This window comes from Chinchilla lanigera, unplaced genomic scaffold, assembly GCF_000276665.1.
Source record: "Chinchilla lanigera isolate Chin_1 unplaced genomic scaffold, ChiLan1.0 scaffold00104, whole genome shotgun sequence".
Lineage (NCBI taxonomy): Eukaryota > Metazoa > Chordata > Mammalia > Rodentia > Chinchillidae > Chinchilla > Chinchilla lanigera.
Window position 1 is genome coordinate 555801 of NW_004955505.1, and position 24746 is coordinate 580546.

At 38.0% G+C, this 24746-nt stretch overlaps 1 protein-coding gene across 1 annotated transcript in view; it reads left to right on the top strand.

Moving 5' to 3' along the window:
* Positions 1–24746, top strand: part of Slc2a13 (solute carrier family 2 (facilitated glucose transporter), member 13) — a 268893-nt gene that overhangs the window by 160421 nt on the left and 83726 nt on the right. The window contains exons 5-6 of the mRNA XM_013505919.1: positions 5083–5246; positions 10207–10327. Of these exons, the coding sequence (XP_013361373.1) occupies positions 5083–5246; positions 10207–10327 (285 nt within the window). The remainder of the gene's footprint in view (positions 1–5082; positions 5247–10206; positions 10328–24746) is intronic.

Sequence of the window (24746 nt, forward strand, 5' to 3'; positions counted from 1 at the left end):
TCATGTATTTATTTGCTGTATTTCTTCATCTGAGAAGTGTATATTCATCTCAAATACCCATTTTTGGATTGGGTCTTGGAATTTTGGGGTCTGATTTTTTTTTTTACTTCTTTATATGTTCTAGATAGAAGTCAGTCTGAGGGACAGTTGGCTAAAATTTTTCTTCCAATTTCATGGGTTTTCCTTTTACTCTGTTGGTGATTTCTTTTGATGTGCAGAACTTTTCAATAAGATGAGATCTCAGTTGTTGATTCTTTAAAGTATTTCCTGTGCAGTTTGGTTTTTGTTTGTGAACTCTCTGCCTACCCTTGTGTCTTCAAGATTTTTACCTATTGTCTCTTCCAGTAGATTTAGTGTTTCTGTTTTAATATTTAGATCTTTGATCCATTCTGACTTTAGTGCATGGTGATAGACGTGGGTCTAGTTTCACTCTTTGGCAGGTAGAAAGACAGTTTTTCCGTTTATTAAAGAGGCTGTCTTTCTTCCAGTGAGTATATTTGGCACCTTTGTCAAAGATAAGGTGGCTGAGTGTGTTTTTGTAGTTGTGTCTGCATCTTCTAGTCTGTTCCATTAATCTTTAGGTCTCTTTTTTTTTTTTGCCAGTAACATGCTGATTTTGTCACAGTAGCTTTGTAGTATAATTTCAAGTGAGGAATTGTGATGCCTCCTGCCTTTCCCCAGATTCTTTTGCTATTCTAGGCCTCTTCTGGTTCCAAATGAATTTTAGGAATGTTTTCTCTAGATATGTGAGGTATACTAGTGGCATTTTAATTGGGATTGCATTGAATCTGTACAACAATTTTGGGAGTATGGTCATTTTTGCAATGTTAGTTCTTCCTATCCATGAGCAAAGAGTATCTTTCCATTTTCTGAAGTCCTCTTTGATCTCTTTTTTCAGAGTACTATAATTTTCACTGTATAGGTCTTTTACTTCTTTTGTTAGAATGATTCCTAAATATTTCATTGTTTTAGATGCTATTGTGAAAGGTGTGGTTTCCCACATTTCTCTCTCAGTGTGTTTGTTGTTTGTGTACAGGAATGCTATTGATTTTTGAGTGTTGACTTTGTATCCAGCTATGCTGCTGAATTTGATTATTAAATCTATAAGCCTTTTGGTGGAGTTTTTGGGGTCTTCTATGTAGAGTATCTTGTCATCTGCAAATAATGATAATTTCACTTCTTCCTTTCCTATCTTTATGCCTTTTATTTCTCTCTCTGGTCTAATTACTCTAACTAATATTTCCAGAATTATACTGAGTAGGAATGGTGACAGTGCACATCCTTGTCTTGTTCCTGATTTTAAAGTGAAAGCTTTCAATTTTTGACCATTTAGTATGATGTTGGCTGTTGGTTTGTTATAAATGCCTTTGATCAGATTGAGGTAAAAGACCATCTATTCCTGTTTTCTGTAGGGTTTTTATCATGAATGAGTGTTGAACTTTATTAAAAGCCTTATCTGCATTTATGTTCATATGATTTTTGTCTTTGGCTGTATTGATATGGTGTATTACATTAATTGATTTGCATATATTGAACCATCCCTGCATTCCTGGGAAGAATCCCACTTGGTCATGGTGTATAATCTTCTTGATGATTTGTTGTATTTTGTTTGCTAGTATTTTTCTGATAATTTTTGCATCTATATTCATTAGAGAGATTGGCCTGTAGTTCTCTAATTTGGTTGGGTCTTTCTCTGGTTTTGGTATCAGGATAATACTTGCCTCCAGAAATGAGTTCGGGAGAATTCCTACCATTTCAATTTCATTAAAGTGTTTGAGAAGAATTGGTGTTAAATCTTCTCCAAATTTCTTGTAGAATTCAGCTGTGAATCCGTTAAGTCCTGGGCTTTTCTTCATCAGCAAGTTCTTTGTTACATTTTCTGTTTCTCTGGCTGATACTGAGTTATTCAGGATTTTTATATCTTCTTCATTCAGTTTTAGTAATTCATATGTATCTAGAAATCTGTTCATTTCCTTTGTGTTTTCCATCCTATGACAGGAAAGATTTTCAAAGTAGGTATTGATGATCTTCTGAATTTGTACAGGATCTGTAGCAATTTCACCCCTTTCATTGCTTATTGCACATATTTAAGGTTTTTCTTTCCTTTCTTTGATAAGGTTGACTAAGAGTTTACCTATTTTATTTATTCTTTCAAAGAACCAACTCTTCAATTTGTTAATTCTTTGTATTTTTTTTTTTTTTAGTCTCCATTGAATTAATTTCTGCCCTGAGTTTTATAATTTCCTGTCTTCTTTGGGCTTTGGGTTTGACTTGCTCTTCTTTTTCTAGCAGCTTGGGGTGCAGCATAAGATTTTTTTTTTTTTTTTTGTGCTCATTCTGTTTTCCTGACGTAGGAATTCACCACTATAAATTTCCCTCTGAGAACTGCTTTCATTGCATCCCACAGGTTTCTATAAGTTGTATCTACATTTTTGTTTGATTGTAAAGTGTTTAATTTCTTCTTCGATTTCATCTGTGCCTCGCTGGTTGTTCGGGAGGGTGTTATTTAATTTCCATGTGTTTATGGAGTTTTGTGATTTCTTTTGTCATTAATTTCCCATTTCATTGCACCATGGTCCAATAGTATACATGGGGTACTTCCAATTCCTTTGCATTTACTTAATCATGTTCTATATGCTAGCATATGGTCTATTTTAGAGAACATCGCATGTGTAGCTGAGAAGAATGTGTATTCTGATGCTGTTGGGTAGAATACTCTGTAAAGATCTACTAAGTCCTTTTGTTCACAAGTTTGGTTTAGTTCTGTTCTTCACTGATTTTTTATCTAGTTGATCTATCTCTTTGTGACAATCGGGTGTTAAAGTCCCCTGTTATATTTGTGTTGCTTTTTATTTCATTTTTCAAGTCTATTAAAATTTGCCTTATAATTAGGTGCTCCTGTATTTGGTGCATAGATGTTTATCATTGTTATCTCTTCCTCTTGAAGTTTTCCCCTCACAAGTATATAGTGACCTTCTTTATCTCTTTCAAACATATTTTTAAAAGATTTGAGTTTTGAAATATATGAAAGTGTTAATAAGTATCTGGAAAGTAAATTTTTAACTGTGGCCATACCAGCTTGATTTTATATACTGCGTGGATGCTTATTTTGGATTTGGGTTAAAGTGAACTTATTTTAGAATGCCTAAAAATGCTAGGAAAAGCCATATTTCAGAATGTGCCTTTAGTAAAAGGCAAAAGATTTATTCGATCTGAAGAGAAACAAGAGTAGAACGTGCCTTTAGGAATTAAATTCTACTACATTTCATCATGAATCAATAGGAGTATTTTTGCTTTCTTTGTCTTCAGGTCAGTTTTAAAGTAATGAGCTTATATATCTGCTAACATTTTCACCAGAAAATAACTGTTCTATGAAAAACCTGTCATCCTGAAATGTGACAGACATATCTTATAATGTGCACCAACAAACTTACATTATAGTCTTAAAAAAGCAGTCTCCAGTGAACTCATTTAGCACAAAATGAGTCTCAGAGCCTAATCAGGCAGACTGTGCTAGAGGTTTAACATGATCATAGTCCACCTTTCCAGGAACCACACCATTGTCATGCACATAAACCACATTGTCATCTCCTTATACAATACTGGATGTGTCCTAACACATTCTTGTGTATTATTTGGAGAGAAAATCCTTTGCATGTTCCATTTCTACCATTTCATCACATTTTCTTATTTCATGCAGTGAGTCACTTTATTCTTTTTAGAACATTAGTTCACAGTGTACAATGACTTCTGATTCATACCATCAACCTGGAGCTTATTCTTGGTAAATCACCAGCTGTCATTCTCCTTAGTAATAGGATATGCTTTACTTTGGAAGCTTTCAGCCCTCTGTATTAGTCAGCTTTCCTGTCACTGGGACAAGATACTCGACATCTACAATTTAAAAGGAGGAGATATTTATTTGGGCTCATAGATTCATGGGTTTCCTCCATGGCCATCCAGCTCCAAGGCAGATGGCATGGTGGAAGTGTTATGTTATGGCAGCCAGGAAGCAGAGAAAAAGAGGGGAGCCAGAGAAAGGAATGTACCCTCCTAAATCAGGCGTTGGTGCCCCACCTCTTCCAAGCAGTCTGTACCTCCAAATATGAGACTTTGGGGGACATTCTCAATCCAAATCCTAACATTCCATCTTTGGCTCCTAAAAGGCTCATTTCTACCTTATTAGGCAAAATGCATTTAGTCCATCTCTAACTATTTAGTCCATCTATAACTATTGAGACCAAAGTCTCAATAGTTCAGCATTGCTGAAAATTCCAGTTCTAAAGTCTACTCTGAGACTCAGGGCATACTCTTAGCTGTGAGCCCCGCTAAAAATCCAAAAGAAAGATAAACACTTCCAGTATGCAATGATATAGGGTTAACAGTCCTATTCTGAAAGAGTTGACTAGGGAAATAGAAAACAGTCAGGCCAAAGCAAGACTGAAAACCAGCAGGAGCAAACATTAAATCCTTATAAAAGCTAGTTCCAAAAGCATCTGAATCACATGGTCAGGCGTAGTCACAGCAGTTACTGCACTCTTGGTACCTGTCTCTGCTTTACTTATCTTATGGCTGGGCCAAAATACCCAACACCTACAGTGAAAAAGGAGGGGAAGTTTATGTTGGCTCACAGTTTCAGCTCATGGTCAGTGGGCTCCAAGGCAGAGGCAGCACAGTGGAAGGGCTGCATACATCATAGTGGCCAGGAAGCCACTACAGAGACAGGAGGAGCCAGCAAGCATGCACCATCCAAGTCTCATCCCCAGTGACCCATCCCTTCCAGCCGGAGCCTACCTCCCACACAAGACTTGTAGGGGGCATTGTGGATGGAAACCGTAACACTCTCTATCCACTTGCTTGAGTCTATCCTCTTTTCTTGATTATAGAAAGTATAAAATGAATATATCTGAACACAATTTCTGTATTGTGATCCTTTAAAAAGCTCATTTGAGCTCTCCTGATAACTTGATATTACTGTAGCTAGCCGGGATTCTTCTTTTTTGAGGTATCTACATTTTTTTTCTCTCGGAGCAACTTGCTTGAAAAAAAAGTAATCAGCAACACTTGTTCTTTGTGTTACAGGTACTACAGTGCAACCATCCTGCAGATGTCGGGTGTGGAAGATGATAGACTCGCAATATGGCTGGCTTCGGTGACAGCTTTCACAAACTTCATTTTCACCCTTGTGGGAGTGTGGCTTGTTGAGAAAGTGGGCCGCAGGAAGCTTACCTTTGGGAGTTTAGCAGGTGGGTACATGTATGAAGAATTCACTTTTAAACTTCTTCCTAATGACAGTTGACCTTCCGAGACAGATATACTTTCTATTACTGGTTTCTTAACCAAACAGTATAAAATTAGAGTGATAGACACAAAAACTTTTAATTAAAAAGCATGACCCTTACAAATTTATGATGTGTGACTAGAAATTAGATTGTAAATACAAATGAGTTGTGAGAAAACATCTGAAACTGAGCATAATGGTGCCTGCTTGTAATCCCAGCAGTCGGGAGGTTGAAGCAGGAGGATCACTATGAGTTTGAGGCCAGCCTGCACTACACAGAGAGACCCTGTCTCAAAATTAAAAAAAAAAAAAAAAAAAAGAAAGAAAAAGAAAGAAAACATCTGGATCTACTAAGGGATTTTTCTTTGTGTGTTTGGAGTTCACCTCAGGAACAAACATGAAAGGTGTGATCATATCTATCTGTCTTTGAAAAATTTGGCATTAATTAACTCACTTTTTAACACGTTGTATTTTTTAAGTATATTTAAACTTGGGATGATAGGAAAACAAATTTGGGGCATTTTTTTCCAAATCTCTTCCAACAGTGGATTCATACAATTTTTTCACAAAGTAAGGACAGTAATCTTGGTGTGGAAAGCAACCCTAAATTATAGACTAAATTTTGGTTAGTTAAGTGTTTTCTATGATAGCCACGTACAAAACCTTTCATACTTTCGGGTATCTTTTCTGTTTATTATTTCATTTATTACTTCTCTGTAACACAAGTGCTTTTTCACATCACAGACTACAACTCTCTTTGACATTGGTTACATTTTATATTTTTCAAAGTTTTGAGCAAGGCACGGTGGCACACGCCTGTAATCCCAGCACTGATGCAGGAGGATTGCTGTGAGTTCAAGGCCATCCTGGGCTACAAAGTAAGTTCAAGGCCAGCCTGAACTGTATAGTGAAACCTTGTCTCAAAAACAAATTTTTTTTCAAAGTTTTTCAAATGTATAAGTATATTCCTACTTACTTTTTAGCTGTACTCTACTAATGCCTTTGTAAATATGTTTGGACTTAAAGTATTTTTTCCATTAAATATAGTTTTCATTACAGCATTAACTAAATTCTAATTTAACCAAATTATACCTAAAGCAGTCATATAATAGTGGTTACAGGAATGTGTTCCAGATTTTGATGAGAAAATGCACTCTGGATTCCAAATGCAATTTACTGGGAATGCATACCTTCCCGTTAGTAGTGGAATTCTTCCATCTCTTGTTTTTGCCTGAGCAGTGGCAGTCTGGTATTCTCATTGAGGCAAAGGTGGGAAATCGGGTAAAGAGCAATGATGATTGAGATAGCCAGGACATATAGGGAGGATAAGGGTCAATGAAGAAGGTTAGGGGAATAGATAAGGTTTCCAAGACACACGTTTATAAACCTGGTGAAGAAAGCAAAGGTAGTTAGCCTGAAGGAAAAACTAAAGAGAAGCCCATTAGATATGGAAGATAGTAGATGCTATCTATGAGTTCATAGACTTTTAGTTAATATAAGAAAAGTATTCTGATTAATAGAACTGTCCAGCAGTGAATGGAGCCATAACCTTAGGCAGATAAACAGAAGGACGGATTACCATCAGGAGTGCTGTGTTGCAGATGCTTTCCTACGGTGTGCTAGAAATTGAATTTGCTCACCCCTGGGGTTCTGGTCAACACTATGAAGAGATAATAGCTGCTTTCAGATTTTTTAAATGGACGCTTTCCCTTTTTAACATTTGCTGCCTTCAGAGGACTATTGTTAAATAGAATTTAAGTGCTTAAATTTTCGATTTGGCTTTTGAGATTTGAGGAAAGTTGCTGGTTAAACAGTTTTTCTAATGGCCTGTGCCTCTTTTTTGTCCTAGTCCAGTAAGGCCCTTTCCTATCAGTTCTGCAGAATTTTTGAGGCATTACTGATACAGAGTCAGACAGTTTTTGAGTTTGAATTGTATGACTTTGGGCAAAGTTCCATTTTCTGACCTATACTGGGGGGATTAATTACCATCTCTATACTGTTGTAATGAGGATTTAACACTTTTATGGATAGCTTTTAAGATACTGCCTACCACGATGTACTCAGAGCATTCAGCTATCACAGCATTGTTATTGCTGAGGAGTGAGCCTGTCATTTTAGCCACCCTGCAAAATCAGCCTCCCTCATCGTAACCCAGGGACTCTCCTGAGCTCTTCTAGCTGACATCGTGTTTTGCCGAGGAGTCCAATACCGTACCGCTGACAAGCAACCACTTAACAGTTTACCTGGAGAGTGACGCTCAGCAGCGCATTTAGTGCAGACTGTCTCAAGCAGGACTTGGGGCTGGGGATTTAGCTCAGCAGCAAAGCGCCTGCCTGGCAAGCGCAAGGTCGTGAGTTCGGTTCCCGGTACCGGAGAAAAACCAAAAAAAAAAAAAAAAAAAAAAAGCAGGACTCAGGCAGGTGTTATTTCAACCAGTCACTTCCTGTATTGAATAAATTTGGTAAGATTGTCGCTTTTATACTTCCTGTTATATTATCTTATAAAAATTAATGGAAATGCAGTTTATGGTCATCCTCTGTTAAAATAATTGAACTGGTAAGTGATTAAGAAGTCCTAAAGCAACTATGTAGAAGGGAAGACCAACAAATTTCAGGAGCTGTTTCTCATGAGCAACCTGTAGGCTTTTTTTCCCCTGACTTCTTTTCCTTTTCAGCCGAACCCTCCTCCAGCTAAGACACTTTACAGTGACCCCTCTCACTTAAGAGACGCAAACCCTCAGACAGACATCTGATCTTGTCATGTATCCATTGAAGTAATGGAATGGGTAGTGGAGTAGTTTAGGAGGGAGAAGGCCTGCCTTCTTCTCCCAAGTTTCCTCTTTTATTTGTACATATGGCTGTAAATAGTGGTGTTTACGCAGTTCTTATTTGTAATTGTGACCCACTAGGTCCACAGGAAAACACTGACCAGGGGAAGTTTATATCTTCAGAGGAAGCCATAGCAATACGCAGCTATGTTAGTGTGTTAGCGTTTCTCCAGAATGACCCTCACAATAGATGAGGCTTTCACGCTTGAATACCAGTTGATTTTAATTCACTATACTTTTTGTTTTATTCATTTGTATGTAGGTATATATATGATATTCTAATAATACTAACAATGTTCTAGTTTAATTTTTTATTACTTTTCAAATTAAATTTTAGAATTTTTAAACGTTTGATTCTGTCATCCCTATTTGTGATTTATTATACTGGGTTTAAAAAGGTGAAAAGTCTTACATGTGAATAATTTGTGAAGCTGAGAGTTGTGGCACTTGGGAGGCTTTAATCTCAGCATTTGGGAGGCTGAGGCAGGAAAATCACCCTGAGTTCAAAGCCAGCCTGGGCTACATAGTGAGTTCAAGGCCAGCATGCACTACATAGTAAGACCCTATCTCAAAATAATAATAATGATAATAATAATAATAATAATAATAATAATAATAATTTTTGAATAGGTTTCCATTCTTTCAAAAATGCTACAAATAAACTACGTTTAAGCCTGGAAAACATAAAATATGTCACATGTGAATAATTTTAAATGTGGAACATTTTGTCATATCCTCATTTTTAGCATTTTCAGAATTTATTTAGAAAATTTTTCTTTTTTGTAAATGCTGCAATTTCCATAACTTCCTGTTTCTTTTTTTAAGATTTTTTTATTTTAAACAGAATAAACAATAACAAAATAACAACAACATAGACAAAAACAAAGCAACACAAAAACAATAAAAATGACACAGGGTTTCAAAACAAAATGATAGGGCAGGCATGGTGGTGCACATCTGTAATCCCAGCCCTCGGGAAGCTGAGGCAGGAGGATTGTTGCAAGTCTGAGGCCAGCCTATGCTACATACGTGAGCTCAAGGCCAGCCTGAACTGCACAGCGAGACCCTGTCTCCAAAAAAAAAAAAAAAAGTTAGGAATTAACAGTGGTTGTTATATTACATACTGTTATCTTCAACAAAGTTGGTCAGATTGCCAGAGAAGTTTATATCTACAGTGGTAACATCTCATCCCCATCTTCTGAAGATTTGGTTTCAGGGTTAGGGTACATCCCAGACAGAGCTCACACTTACCCATGTCCTCTGAGTCCTAGGGCACCTCAGCTCCGTTGTGTTTAACATGCTGCATCTCGGCAGAGCATCCATCCATTACCTCAAATCACTGTTCCTGCACAGTGTTCCCCAAATTTCTTTAATGCTCTTCTTTTAATGGTACTTTTGGTCCTCCCAGTTAAATCAGTAAAATCTTGACAACTATATACATGCCCTCCTAAATTCCATATTTTAAACATGTTGTCTCATGTTTTTAAATGGATAAATTGTACAAATTAAAGCACCCATTGCTCCTTTCTTCGTGGGACACTATTCTGTTTATACTTACAATCCTGTGGCTAGACTAAATCAGAAATTTGAAAACTTTCTTATTTGCCAGCTGAGTATATCAGGGACTCAAAATTGAGCCTTCTGAGCGAAAGGCATAATCCCAATCCTGTTCCTTCAAATCAAAGATAAGTATTACATTCTGAAATACAGGAAATAAATGAATAGTGTTATAGCATTTCTGGTATTTAAAAGGTTTTTTTTTTTTTTCAAAAAATATGCTTTTCCTTTTCAATAAGAAATATTCTTTCACCTGCTTTAGAAATAATCAGCTTGAGTTTACTGATTTAGGTAGGTCTCACATGATCCAGTGACAGTGGAATAATTTTCTTGGCACTGAAAAAAGTGCTTGTAAATATGTTGCCTATTTTATGTTTCCTGATATGGTAGGCACTCAACAACATTGTCAGCTGTCCTAAGTGCTTTACTTTTTGTTTGTTTTTAGAATATCATTACCATTTTTTCTTGGGGTGGTAATTGTATTTGCTTTAAATTTTATTCTCATATCAACTATTCTCTGATATAAAACCTTTTTTTTTAGGTACCACTGTAGCCCTTGTTATTCTTGCCTTGGGATTTCTGCTCTCAGCCCAGGTTTCCCCACATATCACTTTCAAGCCAGTAGCTCCATCGGGTCAAAATGCTACTTGCACGAGATACAGGTGAGATATCATTACGTCACATTTTCTTAACCTAATTCTGTAACTTTTTCTTCTTTGATGGGAGTGAACTTTTCAAAAATTGGAGAGGTAGGAGCTTACTAGGTCTCCAGGCTTGTGCGTGAAGAGAAGACATTGTGAAAGTTGTAGGGAGGACTGTCAGCAAGTGGAGAGCATCTTGAAAGACATGAGACTAAGGAATTAAGGAAAACGTGAATCGTGAGAAAGAATTTCTGGAATGTTTCTCTGGAAATTAGAATTGGGTATTAATACAAGAAAGGAGTATAGTAAAACTAGCTTGGCTCATGCACGACTTGGTGCCATCTGTGATCCAGGTGAAAGAAATGGCCCCAATAACCAGTCAGTGAACTTCCAGGATGCACACATTCTCTGGCTGTGCTAATGACTGTTCTTTACTGAGTTTCATTGGTCCCTTTATTTAAATGGATAAGAAAATCCCTCACACCCCCATACTGTGGTTCTTCCAGAGGATCGGGAGGTGAAAAATGAGAGTGGGAAAAAAGCACACTTTGGGGATGGCAGCTGCAGGCGCGAGAGCTCATTAAGTCTGATGTGTGCGCACTGGTGATGAATGCGTGGGGAATGGGTGAAAGGACAGGCGAGCTGAAGCACAGGTGAGCTCCTGAAAAAGTGACTGAACCATTCCATTAATATTTGTGGCAGCTGTGTCTAACTAACCCTGACTCTTCTCTTTTTAAAACTGATTTTAGCTGTCTAAAGGCTAGTAATTCCATTAATATGTGGGTAGAATAAGATCTGGCTTTACCAAAAAAAACCAAAAATAGATTCTTTTAGTTTCAAATAGATGGGCACAAACCTCAAATCAGTGGATAAGTGAATGTTTTATCAGGTTGGTCCTGGGGGAAAGTTGGCTGTGTAAGCCCTACGTTCAATATCCGGGAACGCCCTCCCCTTGAAAAAGTTTTATGTGATGTGAAACATGACATTTCACACTAAGCTGCACGTGATGTCTAAGTGGAGCTTCTAATTTAGCATGTGGAAGCTTCTCATTACAACAAAGTGAAAGATGTTATACCTTTCCAGTCCTAAATTGTGCTATTGACATGCCTTTGGAAAATAAACTTGCATCACCTCTTTTGTCTTGCTAGTATGTTTACCAGCTTATTTATTGGCTTACTGGTTTTGCATTCTATTATTTTATCCTAATAATACATAAAGATGTTATAGTAACAGAAGATAAAGAACTTACAGTGGTTTTGGGTGATAGTGATCTTTATTTGGATATCCGCCTCATTAACTGCAAAAAACAATAGAGCTGTGGGCAGAACTCTGCATCCTCTGCCTCCTCCTTTTTTTTTTTTTTTTTTTTTTTTTTTTTTTTTTGATAGCTAATTTATGTATTTTTAACACAGTTACCTGTAACAATCAATTAAGAATTATTGTTGTTTGAGCAACTTAGGATATTTTCTAGTGTCTCATTTAATGTTGGCGATCAGAGTAACATTGGTATTTTCAGGTCAAGCAAAGGAAGAAAATAATCATCCAGAGGTGTTAGAAAACAGTTTAAGAATTTCTGATGTACAAATGATATATGGACTAGCATGAAATGTCTATAAATTTTTGATTATTGATATAATGAAATAGTTTTTCTGATTTTAACTTTTAGAGTTGAAATAAAAATATTTATTACCTAAGTATAGCTCATTATATAGCAATTTATGATCATCTAGTCTCATTCTTATAATAAAATAACCATTTTTAAAGTAGGAACAAGCTGTAGGTGTCCTTTTTAGAGTAAGGGGTATGAGAGACATTTATTATACGCCTTCTTTCAGAGTGGCATATTAGGTTTTTAAAGAATTTGATAATATACATTTATAGTCTGAAGTAATTTCATAAAATGTAACTCTAGTCCTCTTACTGTTTTTTTTAAATGGGGGCGTTGTTTTTGCTTTGGTTGGTTGCTTGATTTATTTGTTTGTTGAGACAGGGTCTTTTTTTTTTTTTTTTTTGAGACGGGGTCTCACCATGTAGGTCAGACAACATTGAACTCACTATGTAGCCCAGGCTGGCCTCAAACTCTCAGGGATCCTCCTGCCTCAGCCTCCCAAGGGCTGAGCTTACAGGTGTGTGCCATCATACCTGCCACCGGTTTTGTTTTTAAAACTATCTTTGGAGTTTTCTACAATTAAAAGCAAACATGAAAATCTTACTTAATACTTTAAGATAGACAATGTTCATGTTGTAAATGTAGGTAGTGTGTTTTCCCCTTTGAATGAGATATAATACAGGGAGTTAAATATGAAGACCCAAGCAGGGCCTTCACATAGATCTACATCCCCAGATCTACATCCCCTTTTTAAAATTTTGAGACACAGTCTCACTAGGTTGCTAAGTTCTACCGAGTAAAGTTTCAGTGCCTGTGCCTATGAACTCAGCACTTCTTGCAGAAATCTCCAGGTTAAAGGGATGCGCACTGCTCTTTTCTGACTGGAGTAAATGACTTCAGAAACCAAATGGTTCAAGAAGTTGCTCTTCATTTGGATTCAGCAAATACTGGGTGTGTAAAAGGCACTGTTGCAGTTTGGAGCGCACCAGTGACTTTCGTCTTAAGATATTCACTACCCTAACTAATTTCCCTGAGAGCTTTCTTTATTCAGAATAGTTTTTAAATGGTGCTACTTTATTCCAAGGCTTAGTTAGATGTTGTGAACTAAACATATTAAAAAACCTCTTTCAGAATTTTGTTTTAGCAGATGAAAATATAAAGTGGTATAGTATGCCAGTGCCTCTATAAAAGCCATCATAGGGTATCAACTGAGGTTAGAAGAAATAGCTCTTGTTTGGGTATCTTCTGAATCATATACCTCTGAGAATATACCACTTACATCCGAAATGGCCTTCAGCCGCACATTCTCAGATGATTAGTGTCCTCTTCCTTTCATCTTCATTTCATGATATCTTCCTCTGAGACCTGTCCAGGTTTTGAGGAATCAGACCTTTCCTAGGTATTACTTCTGTCAACACTTGACTTTTTTTATAGTATGACCTCAGTGCATGCAAATCACTATCATGAAATCCCTAAATGTAGACAAATACTTCCTAAAGCGTACAGTTACAGAATTTCAAGGTACTCTTGCCCTGGGCTTTTTATCTTATTTCTTTAAAAATATTTATGGAGCACTATTCATAGGATCACAGTAAGAATGAATTAATATATGGAAAATACCTGAACAACCCCTGGTATAGTTAGTAAGATCTGTCATTGGAGGAGAAATGGGACTCAGGGAAGACCGGAGGAAGGGGTGTTGGAAGTGAGCCCTGGAAGGGCAGTGGAGCATGCCGGCAGAAGGAACAGCAGGTTGAGGAACTTTGCAAAGCATTAGGGAGCCTGGCAAATGCAAGGAGCTGCAAGCAGGCTAATGAGACTGGAGAAGAGGAAGATTAGACTGTTAAGGTAGGTCAGAGCCAGCTTCTGCAGAGCCTCAGAGGTTTTTGATTTTCAGTCCAAGAATATGAAACCATTGAGGGATTTTAGACAGAGGAGAGGCTTGCCCAAATTTTCTATTCTAAACTGTCTCTCTGGGCATGTGGGTCAGAAGGCCTGTGTTCGGGTGGAGAGCTTGCCGTGAGAGAGTTGGCGCTTGCCTGGACTATGGTGACGATTTTAGAGACACATTCTCTATATACTCAGGAGAGAAAAATCAGCAGGAATTAAAGATCAGTAACTGATCAGCTATGGAAAGAGGCTGTGAATAATTCCCAATTTCGGCATGAGGAAACAGGCAGAGGAGCACATGGAAATGAAATGGGGTGTTGAATGAGGCAAGTCAAGTTCATGGGTACAGTTTTAAACGTGTTGAATCTTAGGTGTCCTTGACCTATCTTCAGTGGGGACACTGAGTAGGTATTGAGAGTACTGGCCTGCGGTTGAAGGAGACTTCTGGCATGGTGAATTATTATGCATACATGATAATTAAAGACATGGACATGGGTGACATCTGGTCATAACTAAGCTCTTTACTGAGACTCGCTATGTTTGCCTTTCCACCAGTAGTTCACTGGTCAAACGGACAAGACCTCTACATTATTTATAGTTTTTCCGCCACAAAAGCCAGAGGCTATTCATGGTGGAAAGCATTTAATATAACCTAATTTAAGACTTTATTCTTACTTTTAAGAAAATAGAAGTCCAAATAAGCCATGTTCTTTTTCTAGGGCACAATGACTGCTTATTTTTTAGACTTCTCTTGTCTGGACCCAAACGTGCCACCCTCTTTTAGCTCACACAGTTCTCAAGGACTTGTGCTCGTGTCAAAGCAATGATGCAGGGGCTTCTCTTTCTACTCCTTTTAGACCCTCTTCTTCTTGTCTTGGTCATGGGGACAGTTTTATGCATTACAATAACTTGGGCAGTTGAGTAGTTTTACTAACTTAATACTGGCTAGCACATTATTGACTCCTCTCAGTTCTTAATATGTTTTTGACCTTATTTGAATAAAAATTGATCAAAAGGACTGTACCTTTAATTCAGGTTGTTTGTTTGGTTTTTTTTTTTTGGCAAACACTAACTTCCTTTCATTCCTATTTTTTCTTTCTTGAACATTTTTTCCTATTTTTTCTTTCTTGAACATTGCTAAACCAAGAATACAAAAATGTTCAAAGTAGTTCTTTTTCTAAATAGTGATATTTCCCAGTTTTCCTCTGTGTATGAAGATCCTAAGCATCTAACTGACAGAATGGCTTCATCTGTAAACCTTTCTATGATGGCGATACTAGTTTTGGAAAACAGTATGCTCCTTGAAAAAAAGTAATAATAGCTTTGTAGTCACTACACTGTCTTTTCTTCTGTCTCCAGCTTTATATGATTCATCACACCTCACAGGCAGTGTAATACTGGCATAATTAGGCATAATATTTTATGCAATCTTAGAAATGCACAAAAATCCTGTTATCCACCCCCGCTTTTTTTTCAGTTGACATCTCGTGATAATGTGTTTGTTTCCAATAATTTTTAGCAAGTTGATAATATGTTATATTATGAATTGAAATTTTCCATTGTTGTCCATAATTACTGATCATTTCTTACTGATTTCCTTTAAAATTATCCTATTTTAATATTCTAGGCCTGATGGTACAGGCTAATATACCTTGAGTTTAATGTTCATAAAATTACATTGAAAAACATGTGTTGGCTAATGTTTCCACTCACTTGAGATGAAAATAAAGGTATGAAATTGGTTGAAAAGGAAAATGAGAGTTGAAAAAGAAAGCTCAAATAGCTTTTAACATGTGACAGGTACTTATCTCCATGTAACTGTGTATATCTTTTGCTAGCACTGTCAGTTGTGAACCTGATACTGATTGATTCCATCAAACACCGCTGATGGAAAAATTTCTCTCCCCTGGATATAAAAGCATCTTAGAGGAACATGGCCAAACAAGGCAAATTATTCTCTGAGTTCTCCTTGAACCTGTAAAGCCCTCACAATGGCAGGATTCCTGACCTTTATTAGGAAGCTGAAAAGTCAGTGAGGAATCTAAAGAGTAGAAGGAGCATTAGAGGGAGAGTAGACATCGTGCCAGGCATACAGTTCCCGGACAAAGAGTTAGGGAACTGTGCAGAAAGATGAGGTCATAACAGCAAGAGAGAGAATGGCACAGAGACAGGCTGGATAGCAAGCTGCAGGCAGAATGTACCTAAAGCCCTTGCAGACCGTGCGAGTTTTGAACATCATCTTACAATATGAGAAGCCTTGAGAAGGCAGTAGGATAACAATGGCATAATTAGATTTGTGTTTTTAAAGGGTCATTCTGGCTAGAGGGGGCAGAATTGATTAGAGGAGTAGACAGGGTATTGAAGAGAGATAAGTTAAAAGAACTTAATTGCTCAGACAAGAAATAATGCAATCTTGATGGTGGCAGTGGAAACAGAGAGTTGAGAGGGTTTGGAAGATGATGGCTGGGCAGGGTGATTGGTTCGATGACAGAGAAGAATAAATGCTTTATAAACATGCAGCACTGAGGTTGAGAAATCTTGGAAACACAAGTCTTAGAAACAGGATTTCAGGAATATCAGTCTAGGTGCTCTTTCCCCTTCTCTCCAGGTAAATATCAGAAATGCACAATCTGAACAGCACTTAGAGTTCATTTCCTCTTAGACTCTTATTTGAATGTCATTTTCATTCCTTTTGAATTCAAGAGGCTTTTGAGTAAAGCTGGTATGAACTTGTGCAGTTAGATTTGAAATAACGCAAAAAAAAATAAAAAGGAAAAAAACCTATGTGCCTTAGATAATGCACAGGACCTGAATTCTGATTTGGGCACTCTGGCCAGTGCAGTGGACATTTGACACTAGTTTGCAGTGTTGGACACATTTTACGTCAGTCTTCTGAAAGTTGCATCTCCTTTTTGTTCTGTGTAAACAAAAAGAATGAACTGCCCCGTATTGTGACAGCAACAGGCCATAATCCTAACCTGTAGTGTATTTCCTTATAACAAAGGCCAAGAACACTTTACCGAAAATATAAAGAGCAACTGAGGTGCACAAAACACTCAACTGTACTCCGAATTTAAATAAAACAAAGATCACTTTTTTGTAAATCATATGGAATGAGTTCATGTGTTCACATTTAAACCTTCCAGTTTGTTAGGCTGAAGTGTTTTCCACTGCATAGTAGTAGTATTTATGCTTTTCTTATATGAAAGGTAGGAAAATAACGGCTGCTGTGGGTCAGCTTTTCTTTTCTTAAACAGAGTGTAGCAAGCTAGTTAAAAGAATGTCTTCCATGATGGTAACTTTGCGCACTATGGTGTTTGGATGTGCGGGTCCGGGGCTAGTTTAGAAGAAAGGTAGTGCTAACTAAAGGAGGTTTTTTGTTACAGTTTTCTACCTGAAGTGGTTGTATCTGGAACTCCTGGCTTATGTTTTAGGAAGTTTGGCCATACTTCGTTGCTATAAAAGAGTCGGCAGTTTAGGAAGCTTCCAAACCATCCTTCTTCAAAATTCCCTTCGTGCCCACGGTGAGTGGTTCTGCCTGCAAGAGACCCGGAAGCTCAGGCCTGGCGATGTCAGGAAGGAATGGTCATGTGGTGTTCAGAGCATGCTTCAGGGACGCTTTTGGGCTGTTGCATGGTAGGAACGTTTCCCAATGCTAGTAAGTAATTTTCATAGAAGCATGACATATTTCTTGGACCATAATATCCCAGTTATATTTTTAATATTGAATTGGAAGGCTAGTAAAATGAATTCATGCATTCTAAACAACCTGACAGTCACCAGTTTAGCAATCAGAGAATACAACATTTTCAGAAAGCTACTGGCACGCTTTCTTATATACAGTTTATTCCTTTAAACAACAGTTTTGAAAATTGTAGTAGGTAGAAGGGATATTGAGAATTTTTTTTAAAAAAAGAAGCTTCACTCTTCATGGAGCTCACGGCTACAAGGGAGAAAAATGGAGATATGAAATTGCAAAGTAGTATAATAAAAGCTGATGGGATGTATCTGAGCATGACCTGGCATAACTCACTTCTCCTGGGGCCATCACAGAAGGCTTCATTCAAAAGTTCTTAGTGTTAGCAGGCCATGACTAATATTTTTAACTGAATAAAATAATTTTCATAGGTATACAAAAGAAATCAGTCATATTGAAATAGGGTTGCCAAAATATTTTTAAAAATAAATTTGTTGTATAACAATCCATGTTTCTTTATTAACTTACGAAATAACAGATTTAGCTGTAGTCTAATAGTATAGCTTTAAAATTATCATAAGTATAAATAGTATTTGGAGGTTTCTGCCACTGCTGTAAAGAAATACAAAGGAGGCAATTTCTATTGCTACCAATAGTTTATTGCATGCATTGGTAATTGAAGGAAGTGCTAAATTTAAGCCCATGAGTAATGAAATACAGATGTGATCTGTTTTCATTGAAGTTTATGGGCCCCGTGTTAAAGACCTCTCACTAAAGGAGCTTGTAATTCTTCAGGGGAGAGTAGGAGTTTCTCAGACTGATGGAAGTAAAGAGTGCTCCAGGGCATGAGGCAATCTATGCAGAGGCGGAGAGGTATGAAAACAGTGTGCTCTTCCGGGAATTGTAGAGTATAATCCCCTGCTGAGAATGAGCACCAGCCAGGAGAAGCAGGAGGAAAGGCAAGGTCTCGGGTACTAGGTCAAGCCTCCTGGAATGAGAGAACCATTCGGAATCAGGCACTGAGATAACATGATCGCATCTAAGTTTATAAAGGGTTTATTGGTGACTGGAAGCGCCCAGCACCCCCACAGATAATGAGCCTGTAGTTGTTCCATGGTGGTGAACATGAGGATAGAAGTTCTGTGGAGATGTTAGGAGGAGCCTGGTTAAGTGCAAAAGGCAAAGTTTTCAGGGCAAATTATGTGGCCAGTCTGTTTTACAGATGTTCGAAGAGTTATATGATCCCAGTGGACATGCCGAGGAGATTGGACAGGCCATGATCCAATCATGCCTTTTATTTTTAAATAATAACAGTTTGTGTCCATCAAGCCCTTACTTTATGCAAGAATCATTCCACATTCCTTGTGAATATCATTTCATCTTACCCTTAAATGTTCCTACTAGGAAAGTGCAATTACTATCCAGTTTTATTAAGAAAACCAAGATGTAGAGCGTTCACTTGTCTGTAATGATGTTACTGTAATTTGCAGTCCGTTTTGTTCTGTCCACCTCCCACCTTCAGTCAAACCCGTGTTGACTATGTGTCAGTATTATCCAAATTCTATGAGTATCGTAAAGAGATGCCATGCAAAAGGGTTTTTTAGTTCCACATACTGAAGTGCCAGATATTTAAACACTACGTTTTTATTTAAACAAAACTCTCCCCGGAAAATATCAGATAATGAAAATCCTTAAAACCAGAGTCATCATAGTGACCTAGCTGCAGGGTGTGCCCTTTAATTGAAACAGCGTTAAACATCTTTCAGGGATATCCCATAGTCAGAACTCACTGTGTAATGGACAGAAGTTCTGGGCTCATACTCAGATTTATAAACAGGTACAGATTATAAGACTTGTCTTTTAAAAATTATTTCCTGTCACTTTACCTTCTCAGCAGCTCTGACCTAGCAAAGTGAGAGATCACTATGATTAAACACCGTGCTATGGTGACCTTAGCACAGCTTGTACAGATTTCAACAAGAATCATTTATGAAAATACATTGCCACCCAGTCTAGACATGTACGGACCACCTGTATATATCCCAGTGTTAGGACCTTTCAAGGTTGGAGATGACTGCCTTTTCCCAAACTTACTTTTGACATGTTCCCACCGACTTGGAACACCGGTGGTTCAGAGCTGCTCAGAAGCAGGATGTATGAATTACAGCCCTGTTGAAGAAGAAATACTAGAAGTTTGGGGACACAGAGAAACCAGCTGTAGAGACGGTGGTATACCATAACCATCTTTCTCTTACCAGAGTAATGCCAAGCAATATTTTGATGTCAGCCACGTTAGTTCAATCTTGTACTGGTAAGGTAGGGGCGTTTTCTTTATTTTTCAAAAAATATGTGTAGCCTGGACTCCCACACAGGGAGCACAGTAGGCACCATGGGAGTGGCCTGTGCGCAGCATCATTCCGTGTGAGCATAAGAGGCAGCTGCTTGAAGGGGCAGGATATTCTGACCCATTTTACCACCCCTCAGAAAACGCGGTTGGCACTCACAATAGCCACAAAAGTCTGTTACTTTCTTTGAGGCGCAGTCAATGAACAAGTCCTCTTTATTTTGTTTTTTTGGTTTTTTTCCGGTACCGGGAACCGAACTCACGACCTTGAGCTTGCCAGGCAGGCGCTTTTGCCGCTGAGCTAAATCCCCAGCCCCGAGTCCTCTTTATTTTGTAAAGTAGCATTAAAATATCACACAAGCCAATAATTTCTTGACAGTTTTTTCACACATTTGTAATCATTTTATGTTTTATTTGTTACATTTGGGATTGCCTGTGGATTTTAGTCATATTTGCAATTGTGTCTAGTCGCAATTTGTGTGGTAATGTTAACAGGACTTTAGACTTATAAAAGGAAATTTGACCGAAGTTTCCCAGAACGACAGTAGAGACTGGTTCATTTTTACTTCTCCCCAGTTGACCAAGCTACATTGCATGAAAACACTAGTTCATGGCCTGAACAAGACACTACTCTTTACCACCCTAGTCATTCTATACAACTTCACAACAAGTATTAGGTAATGGGTAACCACTACGTGTACTTTAGCCTACCCACACTCACACCTGTAATGACTTTTCTAAACTGAAATTCCTCCTATAATAGAAAACAGATTCTAGGACATTTCTCAGCCTTCCATAGTCCTGGCATGACAAGAGAAAAGACATAATAAGATACTGTTCCCAACTTCAGAGAGTCTCAGTGTGCACAAGGAAAAGATGCTTCTACATAATTATCTATAACCTTTGTTTTAACGCAAGGGTGAAGAATATCATTCTTGACTGGGGAAAATAATGAGTTTGTCATTTGGGGAAGATAAAAAGTTTGAAAGCTTATTTTTAAACTGTAGGAGAATTTAATTTGCAGTCATCAGTGACTGAAAGCTCAGTGTGTCTTCAATATTCCACATTGTATCCTTCATTTCCCTGCTTTTCACTTGCTATATCTAGTGTAATGGGTGGTTTTCTACAAATGTGTCTGTACAGTGTAGAGTACTCTTTGTCAGAACCTGATGTTTCTGACATTTCTTATTGATGATTATATCACTGTTGTAGTAATTTCCTCCTGGAACACATTTTTTGGGAAATGCTGCTGCCTATTAGGGCCAACATGAAGATAGGTTAATAAAATCTCTGACCTTTACCGCCCCAAAAATGTTTTTCTTTGAGATAGAGTAGTTCAGACTGACCTTGAATTCGCTATGTAGCTCCAACTGGCGTTAAACTTGGCCAGTCCTCCTTCCTTGGCCTCCTGAGTACTGGGATTACAGGCCTGCACCACCATATCAGGTTTGCTCATTTTTGTAATTATCAGCATCATAAATAAAGGCTCAGCCGAGTCAGAATTTGTTTTTAAATTTTCAGTTTCATGTTTCTTGCTTTCACTGTCTGTTTTGATCATTACCTCATCAGTCCATAATGATTACTTAACAGATCAACAATAAAAGTTGTTTCCTTGAGAGAAATTAAAAGCATTTTCTACTCATTGTGGAACCAAATAGAACAATTATTCTATTTTAATTAATTAAGATTTATATAAAAGTTTAGCTTTGTGGGGCCTAGATATTTAGCCCTTCCTGATTTCTCATTTTTATCATTTTAAGATTAATATGTGATTATGGAAATAGATAACTTCACAAAAGTTTAGTGAACATATGAAATTGAAGATATTATCTTATCTCCCAGAACAACAAACCTTGGCTTCTGTAATCAAATTTGGCAAAAATACAGATTATCAATATTCATGTAATGGAGAATTATACTGTGGATAAACTAATAAATAACTGTTTACTTTTTTCTTTTATTGCAGTAGTGAGGATTGAACCCAGCGCTTTGTATTGAGCTATGTTCCCAATCCTTTTAAAATTTTATTTTGAGGGGTTGGGGATTTAGCTCAGCGGCACAGCGCCTGCCTGGCAAGCACAAGGTCATGAGTTTGATTCCCAGTACCGCAAAAAAAAAAAAAAATTACTTTGAGACTGAATCCCACTAAGTTGCCCCATCTCGTCTTGCAGTCCTACTGCTTTAGCTGTCTGAGTAGCTGGGATTACAGGCATGCACCACCACCAGTTACCTGCCTTAAAGTCTAACTTCTTGACAGTTACCATGTACTAATGTTCTCCTTTCATATTATTATACAGATTTGTGTTCTAGTGTGCTATATGTGATTAGAGTGGATTTCACAAATCTAAACATCCTAGGTTAATATTCTTGCTTTTTTTGGAATTCCAGTGGAAACCAAAGTACTCTTCCATTCTTACGTGAGCACACAGTGCTATGGCTCAGTTCAGGTGCACAAGAATTGCAAAAGGAATTCGTGCTGTACTTTCTAAAAACTTACTTCATTAGTATCTATTGGCGGCTTTGTTTTACTTAATAGCTAAAATAATGACAGTATATCAATACAAGAAAGAAAGTCAGTGTTTTTAAAAGCAGTTCGTCTAATTATAAGTCCATGCTGGCTGTGGTATCTATCTGTTGACCAGTCCATTGATTCCTGAGTTATTCTCACAGGCCTAGTCAAACCTGGGCAGTGAAGTAGCTGGAGTTAGCCAGGCCAAAGCAGGGACAAGTGCAGGGACATCATGTGTGCAGAAGCAAGAGAGAGCTTAAGTGCAGTTTGCATTGTGTTTTCAAGGAAAATGTGGAAAGCTACAGAAATTCAAAAATCTTAAACTGCAGGAGTAAAGTGAAATAATATGGAAGCAGAAACAAGAAAAAACAATACTACTATGAGAGGATATTTTTTAAAAAAATCAACAGAGCCTTGAAATCTCATCAGGAAAAAAAAAAAAAATGAGGGTAGCAGCCACATACTTCTGAAAGTCACTTAGGATCTACAAGCTCTCTGAAGATTAAATGCATTGAAGGACAAAAGGTACAATTGAAACAAATACTGGGAAAGGCTAAAAATTTACACATAAATGAAGCTCAAATAAACATTCATCTGTGAAACTTTAGGAGAGACAAACTTAGTAATTATTTTGTCAGAGAGAAATTGGAAAAACAGAAATGGTAGCACTAAAAAAAGAAACATAAGTACCTAGATTCCTTTGAGAGGAAGAAGTACAGAGAAACAATTTATCACCTCAATCAAAGGGGTGTTGGGTTAGGATAGACACAGTCACCAGGCCCACAAAGCCAAATAACCTGCACCAGCTGAAGCAGTCATCCTCCTTATCATCAACTACCGAGCTTACACTGCACAAGTGAGAGGCGATTCCCGGGATGGAGGCTCAGCCAGTCTTCAGTGGGTAAGATTAGTGGGGTGAGACATTGCGACTGATACTTTCAGGTCTCCCTTTGTGCGGTCCAAGCGCTTGCTGAATGCCTCATTCACCACTGGACTTTGACCGAGACACTCTGCACTCAGATGTACACAGAGACGGTCTGGGACTCTGTGCCAGGGTCATCCTTGTGTCCAGCAGGGATTATTCAACGCTCACTATATAACGGGTTTGTGCCCGCTGTTAGGAAGACATGGCGGGAGGCGATACCTCTCCCTGGAAGTCCGCAGTGTCTTAAAGTCTTTTATTTACATGTTGAACCCATACACAAGCCCCGTATCTTTAGAGAAATATTGGAATTTTAGTGCTGTTTCAGAATATAGTTAGAAAGAAAATATTTTACACATTTGTAAAATTACTGGAGTCAGAAGTTGTCCTAGTCTGTAAATGACAAAAGGACTCAAAATTACAGAGGCTGAAGCAATAAAAATATCTCTCTTTCTCATGTAATACAAATTCAAAGGTCAGGAGTTTGGAACCCCTGTGCTGTGTGTAGCATTATCTAGAATCGAGGCTCTTATCCTTTTGCTGTCCCCATATAAGTGTCCTTTAGAAGTCAGTTCCCCGATGGACACGGGCTCCACCGTTCTGTCCAGGAAGTAAGGCAGGTGGAGAGAGTATCCAACATCAGCACTTCTCTGCTGAATTGCCACTTCCTTTGAAGTCTTCCTGAAATCCCACACCGTGCTGGTCCCTGGCCAGCATTACTCCTGTGGCTACATACAGTTTTAATAAAGCTACAGAAGTGCATTCTTTCAACAATTAGGAGAGGGAGATGGGGCCACAGTGTGCCTCTCACACAAAGGACAAAGGAAAGATGAATATGTAGACCTCCAGGCATCTTTGCCACAATACTGGACTGCAAAACCTGTTACCTTTAAAGGACATTTATTTGTGATTCTGCTTAAAAACAGAAAGGATAAACTAGTTGACCCAATAAGACTGCACCCGCTTTCATGATGTTTGGTTCATGTTATAGTTATTCGAAGTCTGAGGGCATCTTTGCAGAGGGCAAGAGATGTTCTTACTGTAAATACTGTTCCTGTATCTCTGCAAGAGTTATTAAAATCTCTGTTATCGCCCTATTTCCCTGGCCTTCAAAACAGTGGAATAGTTGCCCATTATTGTGTGTGTTCCAAATGAGTGATTTGAGTGAATGAATGTAGTTCTTTACAAGTAGTGAGTGGGTCCTCAGAACGAGGTGCCCACAGATGAAAAAGAAAAGTAAAGAGACAAGAAAAACAAGAGACAAAAGACTGGGATCAGGGGGCTTACAGCCTCTCGGACTGCCGCCCCGATCACCCATCACAATCACCTTTTATTAAGCCAGAACCAAGAACGGAACTAGAACAAGTAGGCGGATAACAAACGTTTCAGTAACTAATGCATTGTCCTTCTCCAGGTCTGCCTCTTCTGCTGATGGCAACAATCCCCAGGTGGGCCTTCCACACCCAGCA